Source organism: Nerophis lumbriciformis, linkage group LG01 (genome assembly GCF_033978685.3).
Source record: "Nerophis lumbriciformis linkage group LG01, RoL_Nlum_v2.1, whole genome shotgun sequence".
Lineage (NCBI taxonomy): Eukaryota > Metazoa > Chordata > Actinopteri > Syngnathiformes > Syngnathidae > Nerophis > Nerophis lumbriciformis.
In genome coordinates, this window is record NC_084548.2 from 47,724,964 (window position 1) to 47,740,979 (window position 16,016).

At 39.9% G+C, this 16,016-nt stretch overlaps 1 protein-coding gene across 3 annotated transcripts in view; it reads right to left on the minus strand.

The window, feature by feature from the left end:
* Positions 1-142: 142 nt before the first annotated feature.
* Positions 143-16,016, minus strand: part of frmd4bb (FERM domain containing 4Bb) — a 48,232-nt gene continuing 32,358 nt past the window's right edge. The window contains exons 16-24 of one of the 3 annotated variants that reach the window (XM_061984927.1): positions 15,283-15,399; positions 13,124-13,352; positions 12,992-13,045; positions 12,762-12,903; positions 12,452-12,619; positions 11,564-12,333; positions 10,141-10,279; positions 7,721-7,846; positions 143-4,315 (exon numbers count right to left, since the gene is read on the minus strand). In XM_061984927.1, coding sequence (XP_061840911.1) covers positions 7,723-7,846; positions 10,141-10,279; positions 11,564-12,333; positions 12,452-12,619; positions 12,762-12,903; positions 12,992-13,045; positions 13,124-13,352; positions 15,283-15,399 — 1,743 coding nt within the window. In that variant the 3' untranslated portion in view covers positions 143-4,315; positions 7,721-7,722. The remainder of the gene's footprint in view (positions 4,316-7,720; positions 7,847-10,140; positions 10,280-11,563; positions 12,334-12,451; positions 12,620-12,761; positions 12,904-12,991; positions 13,046-13,123; positions 13,353-15,282; positions 15,400-16,016) is intronic. The other 2 variants (XM_061984943.1, XM_061984936.1) reach the window with 2 other exon arrangements.

Here is a 16,016-nt window from a genome sequence, read left to right on the forward strand (position 1 = left end):
CCTCTAATAAAATGATTTATTTTTGAAAATCCTAAAGATGTTTACCAAATGTATATTGTTAATTGTATATTTCTTGTCTAGATCAGTGTATTTATAATAAAGGGCAGTTGTTAAGTAATGACAGCAGCCATTAATGAGTCACACAAGTATTTATTAACATCCTTCTTCGTAGTGGAAAATATTTCATCATGACACAGAACAAGATACCGAGAACTACACACTGAATGTACAAACGTGTGAGAAAACAAATGTGAATATGTTTTTTGGCGGTGGTCTGTGCAAGTGCGTAGGAATGAGTTTAACATGGGGGATACTGAGGTGGGACACATGACGGATGACAGTACTCTCATAACCTAACCCAAAATATGATAGAACCGTGGAAATAATTAAATAGATCATTAAAATGCATCTTTAAAATATCAACTTGACATCAGTCGTCACCTGTTCTGCTTTCTGGATACTGAATATTAAAATCTATAAAATATTTTTTTATTATTATGATCGTACCACACACCTATCTCTTCCCTGGTTTACTAATTATCTCATTGTTAAAATGTTTTTTTTTTAAAGTAACAATGGGCTAATACATATTTCACTAATTGTTGACCTCACCTGACCTTCTCCAATTGTGTTTGCTTCAACTGCCTCATTACTCTGTGTACTATCATCCTCCTAATAAGGCATTTTACACATATTTAGTATAATGTCATACTATACGTGTTGACAAATGGTCGAATATGATTAGATGTCATCCTTGTGTTGTGTAGCCATTACTCACACTGACATTATTCTTAAAAAAATAAATAAACACTAGGTATGAATATAAACTGGCAGAAGTTATAATTAAGCCATATTTAAGGCAATGTTCCCTGCACCTTGTTTTAAAGATCGCCGTCTCTTGCCTTCCACTCTCGTCAGCAAGGAAAGAGGAGTAAGTGCCAGTGACTTTATGCTATTGCACTTTCAAAATGAAAGCACAAGAGTTAAAGATTTCAAAATCAAACATTTGTATTCTCTTCTGCGGTATAATTTTTGGGTGGGACAAATCTCTCTGTCTCTAATATTGGGGTGGCAGGATGTATACGTCCCCCCAGTTCCTACGCCTATGGGTCTGTGTCATATCAAAGTTCTTCATATCGAACTGACACTCTCTACATGCATTTTGAAAAAGCACATCACGGCACTTACGACGGACGACAAATGGCAAACTATTAACAATATTGACAGAATACATTCATGTTAAATGAAAGACAGGATAAAAGTTAATCGACTACACAGTCTGCTCTAATGTACATATTAAGTTGCATTCACCTTCACAATCTGCAGCATCCATTTAAAAGGAAAACTGCACGTTTTTTTGGAATTTTGCCCATTATCCACAGTCCCTATTTTAGAGAACACACAAGACTTTCTATTTTATGTGCCTTCTAAATATTGAAAATTGCTAGTACAAGGTGGCTAACAATGCAGGTAAAAAACCCAAAAAAAAAACATCCAAAAACCGCCAACAACGCTCCATACCTGTTGTGAGCTGCATATTAACCAAGCTACTTTTCTGCCGTTGTGACACATCGCCTAGCAAATAACCAGCTACTGGCTAACTTTAGCTGCTTACAAAGTTGGTTGCGACCCACCAAAAGGAGGAACTTGAGCTGCTTATGCTGCTGCTGTACTGCCTTTGAGTGAAGAAAAATGAATGCAAGATTATAAATCATGACTCTCTCCTGTATAGTAGAAGGATGTGAACACAAGCCGAGAAGTCGGTTAACTTTGAAAATCCACAAGCTACCAACTTGATATTATATGGCGCTCAACAAATGGAACACAGTATTAACCACCGCAACATCGCTAGGAAGCATATTAAATCTGATTACTGAGTGTTACCCTAAATGTACCAGCTCAAGGAGAACACAAGTGCCAAAAGATACAACATCCCATCAACAGAAATTGTAAGTAATTGTTTTACGTTTTTATTTGTAACGTTTGGCAATAGTGCTGTATAATAACACTGGGCTCTCACAAACTCGACACTTATTGTTAACAAACACAAAAAATCTCATCCGTGACAACAACGACATGGACTACAGGGAGGAGGTGAAACATCTGGTTGACTGGTGCAGAACCAACAACCTGGTCCTGAACGTCGACAAGACCAAGGAGATCATCGTAGACTTCAGGAGGCACCAGTCCAGCAACACTCCACTCTTTGTCAACGGCACAGCAGTGGGGTTCGTAAGCAGCACCAAGTTCCTAGGAGTGCAGATAACTGACAATATGACCTGGTCCCTACACACCGGAGCTCTTGCAAAAAGAGCTCAGCAGCGCATGCACTTTTTGCGTCGGATGAAAAGAGCACAGCTCCCTCCTCTCACCACATTCTACAGACGCACTATAGAGAGCCTACTGACCAAAGAAATAAGAAGCAGAATGCCAGTGCGGAGAGTAAAAGCACAACCGGTGCCTTGTTGAACAAGGCGGCTGAGAAGAGCCCCACCAAAGCCCGGCAGCCTCGCAAAGTGGACCTCCGAGCACGCTACTGGGCCTTCTTGTTTGACAACCTGCGGCGTGCGGTGAATGAGATCTATGTCACGTGCGAGTCTGATCAGAGCGTCGTAGAATGCAAGGTCAGTCTGTTTCGGTACAATTAGATGATAGCTATGAGGACGGTGTGACGCATGTTGGCAGAGTGGCCATGCCAGCAACCTAAGGGTTCCTGGTTCAATCCCCACCTTCTACCAACCTCGTCACGCCCGTTGTGTCCTTGAGCAAGGCACTTCACCCTTGCTCCTGATGGATGGTGGTTAGGGCCTTGCATGGCAGCTCCCGCCATCAGTGTGTGAATGTGGAAATAGTGTCAAAGCGCTTTGAGTACCTTGAAGGTAGGAAAGCGCTATACAAGTATAACCCATAACCCATAACTGCATCTCTGTCTGGACTGGAGCCTGCAGTGCCTCAGACTGGAAGTCTCTACAGAGAGTGGTGAGGACGGTGGAAAAGTTCATCAGGACTCCTCTGCCTCAGAACCAGGAAATCGCAAAAAGCCGCTGCCTGACCAGGGCTCAGAAAATCTGCAGAGACTCCTCCCACCCCCACCAAGGACTGTTTTCACTGCTGGACTCTAGAAAGAGGTTCCACAGCCTCAGTAGCAGAACCTCCAGGTTCTGTAACAACTTCTTCCCTCAGGCCATAAGACTCTTGAACGCTTCAAAATAATTCCCTCAATCCCCCCCCACCCAAAAAAAACCTAATAACTCGCTGGAATATAAAGACAATATAATATACATCCATAAACGTCGATGCATATGAAAAAGTTAAATATATTTATCTGTACAGTATTATATTTATTTATATCTGCACCTTATAGCTCTTTTATCCTGCACTACAACAAGCTAATGCAACAAAATTGTGTTCTTATCTGTACTGTAAAGTTCAAATATGAATGACAATAAAAGGAAGTCTAAGTTTAAAAAGTACTATCTATGTTGTTGTTGACATTGATTTCAAAGAGCGTAGAGCAACGAACGCGACCGTTTCTAAGTGAACTCAATGTTATAAATAAATGATAAATGGATTATACTTGTATAGCGCTTTTCTACCTTCAAGGTACTCAAAGCGCTTTGACACTATTTCCACATTCACCCATTCACACACACATTCACACACTGATGGCGGTTCCCAAGAAAGAAGTTACACTAATGCTTAAAATGACCAAAATACCAGAAATATTACATGTTATAAAGAATGTGGCTGTTACTACATTACCTACATACTTGTGGCATGTATATAAAACAGTATTGGAGGTTTTTTTTAAAGGGGGAACAGACTATAGTTCCATTTCTTGCAGTGTTTGTTGCCTATTACTAGTTGTTTTTTTTGTTCTGTTTTTTTTACGATTTAGAATGCACAAAAGGGAAATATGTGTTTTCTTGTCTCACATAAGGATTGCGGATAATGGACAAAAAAAAAAAAAAAAATGTAGTTCCCAATAATGGGTATTTTCATGAAACCGCTGAAATGTAACAGCAACTACTTCACATTTAAGTTAGATTTACTATAAAAACATTTTGCCTTTAAATCCTACATTTAAGTCAGTGTGGTTGCGCAACATGTCGTAGTTTTGAGACACATTCTGTTTTGCCTTGACAATCCTCCCAATCCAAGGCACACTGGGTTCAGAGGTTAGTCGTGGGGGGGAAGTCTCTGTTTAAAGGTCATCCTCTTCATGTGCTGCTGGTCATGGCTTTTTTGTGTGTTTCCAAAAGTGTGTTTTGGTCCTTTTCACTGGATGCTCATGTAGCTGCCGTCAAGGTGAAATCTGAAAGAAGATGCAGTAATCAATCAAATGTTAAATAACTCAACTACACTGGTACCTCGATTTACAAGTGCCCCACCTTATACCTTTTTTTTGTCTCTTAGCAAATGTTTTGCTCCCTAGCATTAGCTTGTAGCAGACGGATAGCTAGATAGACAAACAATACTTTTTTCCAACCAATGGTCCAAATAAAGTGAAACAAAAACAAAAAAAAAGGTCTGTTTCGGTGGGCCCGAACGGATTAATGGCATTTCAATTCATTTCAATGGGGGAAAGTGATTCAGATGAGAGTATTTTGAATTACAAAATGTGGCGGAATGAATTCAACTTGCATGTCGAGGCACCACTGTATTACAGATCCACAGAGCTATGATAAAATATGAATGAAATCAGGATGAAAGCACACGGTGATTTATAAGCAAGGCAAAAAGGAGTGAAAATTCAGCATGCCATTACTTGTGACAGTCGTGTTGCAGGAACATTTCAAACCACAACAGGTATTTCAATTAGACTGAAAACAATGAGCTGAGCCGGAAGGCAAAGCTCTCAATTTACCGGTCGATCTACGTTCCCATCCTCACCTATGGTCATGAGCTTTGGGTTATGACCGAAAGGACAAGATCAAGGGTACAAGCGGCCGAAATGAGTTTCTTCCGCCGGGTGGCGGGGCTCTCCCTTAGAAATAGGGTGAGAAGCTCTGCCATCCGGGAGGAGCTCAAAGTAAAGCCGCTGCTCCTCCACATCGAGAGGAGCCAGATGAGGTGGTTCGGGCATCTGGTCAGGATGCCACCCGAACGCCTCCCTAGGCACGTGTGACCGGTAGAAGGCCACGGGGAAGACCCAGGACACGTTGGGAAGACTATTTCTCCCGGCTGGCCTGGGAACGCCTCGGGATCCCCTAGGAAGAGCTGGAAGAAGTGGCTGGGAAGAGGGAAGTCTGGGCTTCCCTGCTTAGGCTGCTGCCCCTGCGACCCGACCTCGGATAAGCGGAAGAAAATGGATGGATGGATGGATGAAAACAATTTATTGTGCCCAGATTTTAATGCAGTTACTCAGTGGTAACCTGGAAATAAAAAATGGTGTGAAAAACAAAATAATTTTTAAGACAAACTGCCACAGTCGCTTAGGTGTAGATTGTAAAAAGTAGAGTACAAATTGTATTACTGTGCATTCAAAAAGTATTAACAGCGCTTTACTTTTTCAATATTTGGTTATGTTTCAACCTAATTCCAATTCCAAAATGGAATAATTTCATGTTAGTCTTCAATATTGTACACACAATACCCCATAATGACAATGTGAAAAGTATTTTTTTTAATTTCGGCAAATGTATTAAAACAAAAAAAATCACTTGTACATAAGTATTCACAGCTTTTGCTCAATACTTTGTTTTTAAGGATGCCATGAGCTTGGCACACCTACACTATATTGCCAAAAGTATTTGGCCACCCATCCAAATGATGAGAATCAGGTGTCCTAATCACTTGACCCGGCCACAGGTGTATGAAATCAAGCACTTAGGCATGGAGACTGTTTCTACAAATATTTGTGAAAGAATGGGTCGCTCCCAGGAGCTCTGTGATTTCCAGCGTCGAACTGTAGTAGGATGCCACCCGTGCAACAAATCCAGTTGTAAAATTTTCTCACTCGTAAATATTCTGGGTTTGGAGGTTGCTAGGAGAACGGTACATACAATACATACAATTCACATACAATGTGAAATTTGGTGGAGGAGGAAATATGGTGTGGGGTTGTTTTTCAGGAGTTGGGCTTGGCCCCTTAGTTCCAGTGAAATGAACGTTGAATGCTCCAGGATACCAAAACATTTCGAACAATTCCATGCTCCCAACCTTGTGGGAACAGTTTGGAGCGGGCCCCTTCCTCTTCCAACATGACTGTGCACCAGTGCACAAAGCAAGGTCCATGAAGACATGGATGACAGAGTCTGGTGTGGATGAACTTGGCCTGCACAGAGTCCTGACCTGAACCCGATAGAACACCTTTGGGATGAATTAGAACAGAGACTGAGAGCCAGGCCTTCTCGACCAACATCAGTGTGTGACCTCACCAATGCGCTTTTGGAAGAATGGTGGAAAATTCCTATATACACACTCCGCAACTTTGTGGACAGCCTTCCCAGAAGAGTTGAAGCTGTAATAGCTGCAAAAGGTGGACCAACATCATATTGAACCATATGGGTTAGGAATGGGATGGCACTTCAAGTTCATATGGGAGTCAAGGCAGGTGGCCAAATACTTTTGGCACAATAGTGTATCTTTGGGCAGTTTCACCCATTCCTCTTTGCAGCACCTCTCAAACTCCATCAGATTAAATGGGATGTGTTTTGTTTTTTGTTATCAAGGATGGCTCTGTACATTGCAGCATTAATATTAGTCTAGTCAGTGAGGAGAGGAGAACCTTCTAGAAGGACAACCATCTCTGCAGCAATCCACCAATCAGGCCTGTATGGTAGAGTGGCCAGACGGAAGCCATTCCTTCATAAAAGTTTGCCAACATGCACCTGAAAGACTCTAAGACCATGATAAAGAAAATTATTTGATCTGATGAGACAAGGAGGAACTCTTTGGCGTGAATGCCAGGCGTCATGTTTGTAGGAAACCAGGCACCCCTCATCACCAGGCCAATGCCATCCCTACAGTGAAGCATGGTGGTGGCAGCATCATGCTGTGGTCAGGAAGTGGAAGACTAGTCAGGATAGAAAAAAAGATGAACACAGCAATATACAAAGACATCCTAAATAAAAACCAACACTCCCCATCCAACCTGATGGAGCTTGAGAGGTGCTGCAAAAAAGAATAGGCAAAGAGGAATGGGTGAAACTACCCAAAGATAGGTGTGCCAAATTTGTGGCATCGCATTCAAAAATACTTGAGGCTGTAATTGCTGCCAAAGGTGACGTATTGAGCAAAGGCTGCAAATACTGATGTACATATGCGTTTTTTATTATTAATACATTTGCAAATTGTTTAAAAAAAACCTTTTTACATTGTCATTATGGGGTATTGTGTGTAGAATTGTGAGGACAAACATGAATGTATTCCATTTTGGAATAAGGATGTAACATAAGAAAACGTGGGAAAAGTGAAGCGCTGTGAATACTTTCCGGATGCATTTTTAATAAATATATACATCACACTTTTTTGTTGTCTGTGCAGCAATAATATAAATTCTCACAAAAAAAGGCACAATATGTGGTAATTATAGTTCATCGTATTGAGCCATTTTTCCAAATTCACAGGGTGGATGCATGAATCAAAATGATATGGTAATGCAAAAAAACCTTCAACCCAAAAAAGGTGGATGGTTTCATTATGAGCACGCTGATGAAGATGGAACAAGAACAAGAGTGGTGGCAACACGACACAAAATCTACCGGCTTGGTCTCACCCTTAAGTGCTAGACTGGTTGTCTGATGCTTCATCCATTCTAATGGCCTCAGCACCAACCACCTCAACTGACTCACATTTATTAGGCTTTGTGTCAGACCTCGATACTTTGCTTTCTGGAGAACATCTGCACACACGAGCATTAATCAGAGGACAAGAACTGGTGGAGGCAAATAAGAAAATACAAGATATTTCATGTCAAATAAACACAATACATGTGCTTGTCAAATAGGGCTGCAACGATTAATTTGATCAGAAAAAAACTTTGTTTTATAATTTGTTGCTTCGTTTAATTATAAAACAAGTCTAACTAATGAAATGTATCAAATCCGGACCGCATTATGTGCCTGGAACATGGTTGCAGAAGCGTCCGCTGCAATAGCACACACATTAAATCAGTGGTGTGTCGGCAAACAGTGGAGAGTTTTGTGTTTTTATTATTAATACACTCATGTTAAAAGTGCAATTTCAATATTAAAAATGAATGAAGGTTATGGCAAGCAAAAAAAGTATTATTTATTTCAACTATTTTTCTTAAAATACGCATCGAGGCTCAAAAGTGTGTTTTATCCAATTATTTCATTAATCGAACAAACTAATCAATAGAATACTCGATTACTAAAATAATCAATAGCTACACCCGTATATTAAAAAAAAAATCTCAGTAAAGTTTTTCCTTCTTAGATGTTAGTGTATAAGAAGAAGGATCCTTTCTTTTTGAGGTATGAGCTCCGATTAAGACAACGCTCCATGCAATTGTGTATCAAATGTGACACTTGTTTTCTTTTCTATGCTATACATTGTTACAAAAAAAGAGTTTTGCATGCTAACTTAAATATAAATTGATTTTGGTAGCACTAAAAAAAAAAGAGTACTGCAACTATAATGTAAATCCGGCACAAAGTGCTGACTCCCAAGTCACTTCACTCAACATTTTCTTGCAGGAAGATGCTTTGACAAGACGTGCTGTTATGTAACTGCACATTTTTTGGGTATAATACTGTATATCTGAAATAGTTGTTTATTGTTTAAAACTGAATTGAACATTGGTATAAATGATGGGGTTTTGAGTATAAAAAATGGGCATTTTTAGGGCTCTTTATGGGTGCATTTGTGACAGAGGCCAGACAGTGTACATTGGTAAGCCTCACTCCCTAACACATTAACAGCATAAACTGGACATTACGTTGACAGCTAGGGTTTTTAGCTCGATGCCTCGGACTCTCTCACTCTCAATCAGACCCAGGTTTGAGGCCCGACCGGACCGGAATCAAGGGCTGGACCAGGCGGGTCACACCTGCATTACATTACACTTGCCGAGGATCTTGTAACCTAACACTCGTGAATAGCAAGGATCTGCAAAGCAAGGACTTTGTTACACAATTTATTTTGTGTTATAGAACATCTCTACTAAAAGTAATTTACATGACGTGCTGAAGGTTTGTTTGTGGAGACGGTCAGGCTGACCAATCAGATCTGACAGGGCTTTCAAGAGAGCAGCTTAAAGAGACAAACTATGAATGCTTAGTGTAAACATGGCGGCAAGCCAAGAGAGCCTGAATAAAGGTGTTGCAGCAATGTACAGTAGTGATGTGCGGGTCGATACTGAAATATTAATACCACTGATACCAGATATTTATGCCGTAAGATCGATTCTCAAATCTAAATATCGATACTTTTGATACTTGAGTTATTTGAGATAATGTATATCATTAATAGGAACACAGTGTTAAAAAAAGTATCGGTAACTAAACTTGAGAATGAGGCAAAGTGTCAATATTGGATGCTTTTATTGAGTGTTATTTACAGTACACATTCAGTATTTTTACGATGTTCATGTAACTTGTGAATGACCTCGGATAAGCAGAAGAAGATGGATGGATAGTTTTTATGCTAATGGTATTTCCTAATAATACTAAAAATGTTTTTTTCTGGTTTGAAACAACATTGTACTTCGTATCATTTTGTTCTGTTTTAATAGCTTGGATATATTGTTATTCATGCCACTACCTCAATACTGTATACTTCAGAGTTTGAAATAAATAAATAACGGTCTTGTATTCTTTATGCTATGAGACATGTTATTATTTGAAATACAGGACTTTTTAAATTTTAGCAGACATATTCGCTGTTTGCACAAAGTACTGTTATTGGATCGGTATCACCGATACCAGCCTTAATTTTATTAGAAAAAGAAAAAAAGACAAGAAAATCAGTGAAATCATCATCGAATGTGCAGTTTGTCGATATGATATTTTAGGAGCATGTAAACATTCAATCTTAGTACTAGAGATGAGAATAAAAAGAACCTCATTGACCATTCCATGTATCTTTATTTCCATGGAATTCTCATTTCTATGGAATTGACAGAAGCGTACCCACCTAAACGAAAAAAAAAACAGATAAAATACTACGCCTTACCTGTTGTGTGTGGGACTGCGGTTGTATGTTGCAGGACGACCAGCATGTTGAGAGAATTGAGGTGTGTCAGCTGTGTCATACTCAGACAGGCCCACCGCCAGCTGGTTGCGCCAGTTTCCTGCACTCTCCACTGACGACACTGCAAGTGAGACCAAACCAAAAGCAGGCTTCATTGTAACATAACTTATGCAAATTGTTTTCACAGCTATAAATACACACACGCATCAAAGATGATTTTAATCTACTTTTAAAACACGTCCTTGTGATATAGATAATGTGTATTGGATATGATTTTAAATACATTTTAAGTACATTTTGCTCCATAGTTCCCATTCAAAACCTACTTTCTGCATGCGTCTGCAAGACGTTCGTTTGTGGAGGCGTCTCCAGATTGAAAATGAAACCACCCCTCCCCCCGCGAAAAAAGTATTTAAATATATATTTTGAAAATGTACGTTGTTTAAATATATATTTTGAAGATGAACGTCACCGTTTTTTTTAATTATCCTAACAAGGTCAAAAACAAACTTCATAAACATTATACAGGTTCACCCGGTCACAACATTAGGCACACCTGCACAGAACTGTATTTAGATAAACTGCTTTTAGCAGCACTTATGTCACTGCATGTCACACGTCGGTGTTGTTATGCACATTCCAGGAAACCAAGTAGAAATATCACAATGATGCCGTTTTTTCCCGTCTAAACTTATTAGGTTGTGGTCCACATCGACAAAACAGTACCTTGTAAAATGTCGTAGAGACAAATAAACACTGAAGTATTTATTTCATGGACATAAAAACAAGTGGGAGGGAATTAGACAAAAATAAATAACTTACAGGGCTGCCAGTAACAGCCATATCAAGTTTTGCGCAATGTTGAAATAAGTACATCCACCTCACTGTGACGTCACAACATAGCCAATCTTAAAAAACAAAGACTACAAAACCGTGTGAACAGAAGCATCCACAACTGCGTGCAGGCTCACGCTCAAATGCATGAACCTTATTATTTGACGCTTTGGCATTATTTAACAGAAGTACCCAACATTGTATCAATATTTATAACTCAGAAAAGAGAAACATCATCACAGGTCCACTTTTACACTTTGTGTTCAAAACAAAGGATCTGGAACATCTGCGATCTTTTAATTGAATGTGAGTGTACTCTAGTTTTTTAAAGATGAACATTGATTTTGTCTCGTTAGATTAAACAAAATGCCATTTACTTCAGTGTTGTTTAAAAGGCTTTCATTATCTTTTAGCCAATTACAAGCCTGATAAAAGTAATTTTTGGGTAGCAACAATAACACTGATGATTTGAGGGTGAGTGGTATTATATGCTGCAAATTTAACCTTGTTGTAAACACTTGTGTTCATGCGGACACACTGATTGGAAATCTACCAATGGGTATAATCTCACCGGATGAGAAAGAGGTGGTTCTGCTGGAGTGGCTGAAGGCCGCTGGCATGGTCTGGTATCCGAGGCTGAGCTGAGAGCCGCAGTCAAAGTCGTATCCTGTCCTCCCGCCTTCCCTGTGGCTCCGGTTCCGATGATACCAGCCCCTCAAATGTTCCGCCACCATGGCCTTTTGCATGTTCTTGGCCAAAAGTTCATTTCTGGGCCCCTCTCTGTTCCTTGGCGGTCTCACAGTTGCGTACGGATTCTGGGAAAGGCTGTCTTTTCGGTCAGAACCATAGTGTCGAAATCTGTCGTGTCCGTGGTAGCCGTTCACTTGATAAGAGGGGTTGACGTTGTAGTGGCCTTCCACATCATTCTCATACACGTAAGCCCCGTTAGAGTAAGGCTCCATGTCGGAACACGGGCAGCCGGAGACGTAGTAGGCACTGGGTGGATAATGCGCTGAGGTCTCACAGGCGTAACTACAACCAGAATGGTGCTGTACCAGGTTGGGCATGCTGCCTGTATTTCCGTACACTTCCACGTTGCGGTGAAGACGATGCATGGTGGAGTTTCGTGAATCCAACGTACTGTAGTGGGAATGTCCTGCCCCGCTGAAGTCCAAACTGGACTGACTGGTGTAGGAAGAGCAGTCCTCCAACACCTCTGTGCTGTTGCTGCGGTGGGCTGGTGACAAGGTGAAAACAGGCTTCTCCAGGTCTCCATCCTTCCTCAGCCGCGACTCCAAACTTCCACTACGAGTCCTGAAGCCATGGGGCAAGCCTTCAGACCTAGGAAGATGACACATCTTGTAATGTTAAACTGGTAATAAATATACTGAAACATTTGTAAGGGGTTTTAAGGAGAACCAAAATCGGTGTTGAGGATGCGGGGGAGCTGTGACCACACCTGAGCTGGCTGCTGCTGTAGGCATTGCGCGTCATAACAGGTGTGGGGGGCATGCTGCGTGGGTCTCTGGGAGGCCTGGGGAGGGTTTTATAAGGACTACTGTGGGTGGAGGAGACCTCTCTTGGATTGTGGTAGTTTTGGAAAGCCTCTTGGCCTTCCAAAACTAATCTAAAGGGTTGTGGCATTGGGGGAAATGATTAAAAAGCAAGGCTAGCAACATAAAGTGGACTCAAACACAACAAAGCAATAACAGCCAAATAGATTGTGGTTTGGTTCCAACAACAGCTCAGTAAGTATGAATATGCCTCACCTGTTGTGGCTTTTGGTATTTTCCCTTCGAGATGCTTGCCTGTCCACGTCATATTCCGCCTCAAGCAAGCGCAAAGGGCTGAACTGAGGGGAGTCTTGCACAGACCTCGACCGTGGCCGCTGACTGGCACTATCTGAGTCATCTGTAAACAACCCAACAGGATGATTTGAACATTGCATTATTACAGACGGAATCATGAGGCGCACAAGGATGTGTGTTGGCAAACTCACCGTCTTCCAGCGGAAGGCTGGACAAGGAGCTACAATCTGATTGCATGAGTTCATCTGGAGAAAAGATAAAACAGCCTCACACTAACTGGACACAGCAGAAGCATTCAAGTGTTGACTGTATCAGCTGCATACCTGCTATGATTATTGAGGCTCGCTGGGTGGGCTTTTTCCCCTTCTTGACTCTGTACTGGTTCATTTCATCCTCTATCTGCTGGAGTTTGTGCATGGCATCCAAACAGTTTCTCCTCCTTTTCTTCTTGACTGTCTTACCCAGCTCCGGCTCATTGGCCAGCTTTTTAGCCGCTTCAACAATCTTCCGCTGAAGGGCAAATCTACTCTCCAGATTTCTCAGGAAGGGATCCTGCAGCAGAAGCAGCAAACAAAGATAAGAACTAACACAAACCAACAGCAGTGAAAACAAGTTGTTCTTGTCTTAGTGCTTAGCGGAAGTAAAAGGCAGCAATGATGAACTCTTCATCCTGGTTCCACTTAGTAGTATGTTTTGGTCATATTACAGGTGTTTGTTCTACTTTGATGGACTGAATGACCTCATGACTACAATTTTACTTTGTCTCTGCTAAACTTCTATCCAGCCGTGAGTCAACATATTCTTTGCAATAGTTTTGATTCAGTTTTCCAGCATGGCAGCCACATCCATTCAAAAGCCCATAGAGATAATAGTTCATTTAAAATAGCTTTGAACGCTGTCATTGTGACATATTTACAGCCATAATTCTAAAATGACCGTAGCATTTAACTTTATATTGTGGCGAAAACTTTTCCCCAAAAAATATTGTGTCTAAACAACATAATTATTTTTTTAATAGTTTTTGTCTATTTTTCTTATGTTTTGTTTACTTTTTCAATTAATGCAGAAGCGGTTTGGAAATGGTTTTAATGCAGTAGAAGTTGTGAAACCTTTCCTTCCCGCTTGGACCTTCAACCTATTTGTTACCTTTTCATATAATCTTTGGACATTATCTAGAATATAAACACATTACTACTGAACATTTTGGATTAAACTGAATTGTAGTTGTAAATGTAGTATTTTTGTTTATTGTTGATGTGTGATTATTTTTAGGAAATATAAATCTTTACATAACTTGTAAAATACAGTAATATAGCCATTGGTATATGCTGTAACACATACATTATTTATCAATATCTAATAATACATTTACTTTATTATTACTATATATATATATATATATATATATATATATATATATATATATATATATATATATATATATATATGTGTGTGTGCTTGGGTAACTTTTTTAGGAACGCTTATACAAAAAAACGTTATGACAGACCACCTCAAAGTATGGAATGGAATTTAAAATGTCATTACTGACTGAGACATCCAGAATGTACATGCAAATAAAGAATGTGGGATTTACAATATTAACTATGAAGGATAAAACACAGAATTTTAACAACATATGAACGTCACTGATCTTTTACTTCTCAGACCACGTCCTCGATCGACATCTTTTACAACCAAGCAAAACGCACAAAAAATGTAACAAACACGGCAAAATATTAACACAAAGGGTAAAAAAAACACCCACAATCTGATATAATATAAATTTTCTGCAGAACTTTGTTGTAAAAAATCTGGAAACAAACCCCGCCCACACTCCTTGGTGCCTCGTGACAAAGATTAGTGTAATAACTCGTATATCACTCAAAAGCGCAGATTCCAACCATTGATGAAATACTTCCTATAGTTCAAGACTTACAGTAATTTGAAAACAGCGCTACACAGTTTCGATGGTAAAGGTCTAAAAAATTACTTGGAAACGTCCCGCATGCCGGATTGACAATCTTGATGGGCCGTATGCGACCCGCGGGCAGTAATGTGCCCAGGTCTGCCCTAGCGTGTTACACAAGTAATATTAAAGACTAAAATGGGGCCACAAACAAAATGTTTAGGGGTACAAAAAGCCAAGGGCCCTTAACAATCCTCTAAATTGTTCCTCTTTGTGGAAATGTGGCCTTAGTTAACATTTTACACTGTAACACCCTAGACTGTTCTTACTGAAAATATATTCAGACATATTCTTTCACATCAAGTATGTGAATTTAATGTGTAAAATGTCCTCTTAAACGAGAGCACATTTGTTCTTTTAAAAGGTTTCACTCTCCAAAGGCTCATTCATACATTCATCAAGAACTATATTTTAAAACAATTTACCTCCTTGTGAAATATATATTTAAGTAAGACATGTTCTACTATAACAAAAGGCAGGTGATGTTGTCCTAAGAGACTTTTGTGAAACACAGACCTCATTGTAAGGGAAAAGGTCGTCCAACTTGAAAGCAGTGCCAACTCGCCGTCTGACCAGTGGTGGTCGCTCATCTGAAGACAAAGGGTACTCCTTTGGCAGCTTGCCAGTAAGCTCCTGACAACACAAAATTACACTTTAATGAATATTGGAGCAGAAACCATCCATCTTGTCAGTTTAATTAGACTCTTATGGGGCCTTACGGAGACTGAATATCCCCAGCAAGCCCGTTATTGAAAATGTTCTGCTCCAATGTACCTGGATCTACTGCAAACATTTTATGTAGCATAATGTCAGTCATATTGTAATAACACCATATATAAATGGCAGCACAATTAGCCAAAGAGAATGACAGCTCAGGGGCTGGATCATGATGGCTACAAACGGTGAAATGCAATGATGACACAACCATCTACTTCAGTGATCTATACTGTTGATGGAATAGCCAGAATTAGTGTGCATGTCCACTTTATTACTGGACACTAAACCAGCCAGAATATGTTCCCTTTAAGACATGAGTATACATCCCACATTTATCACTAATACAAAAAATACACATTTTTATTTTCCATCAATCACAGTGACTTAGAAGTTGATTCAACTCACAAGCTTAGCAGGAGAAAAAATACAGCTGTTTTTATGATTATGAACTCAAGTATGGGGCAAGTTAAACAACATATAATACTTAATGCCTCATGATTACATTGTTGTCCAAAAATCAGCCATTGAACAGA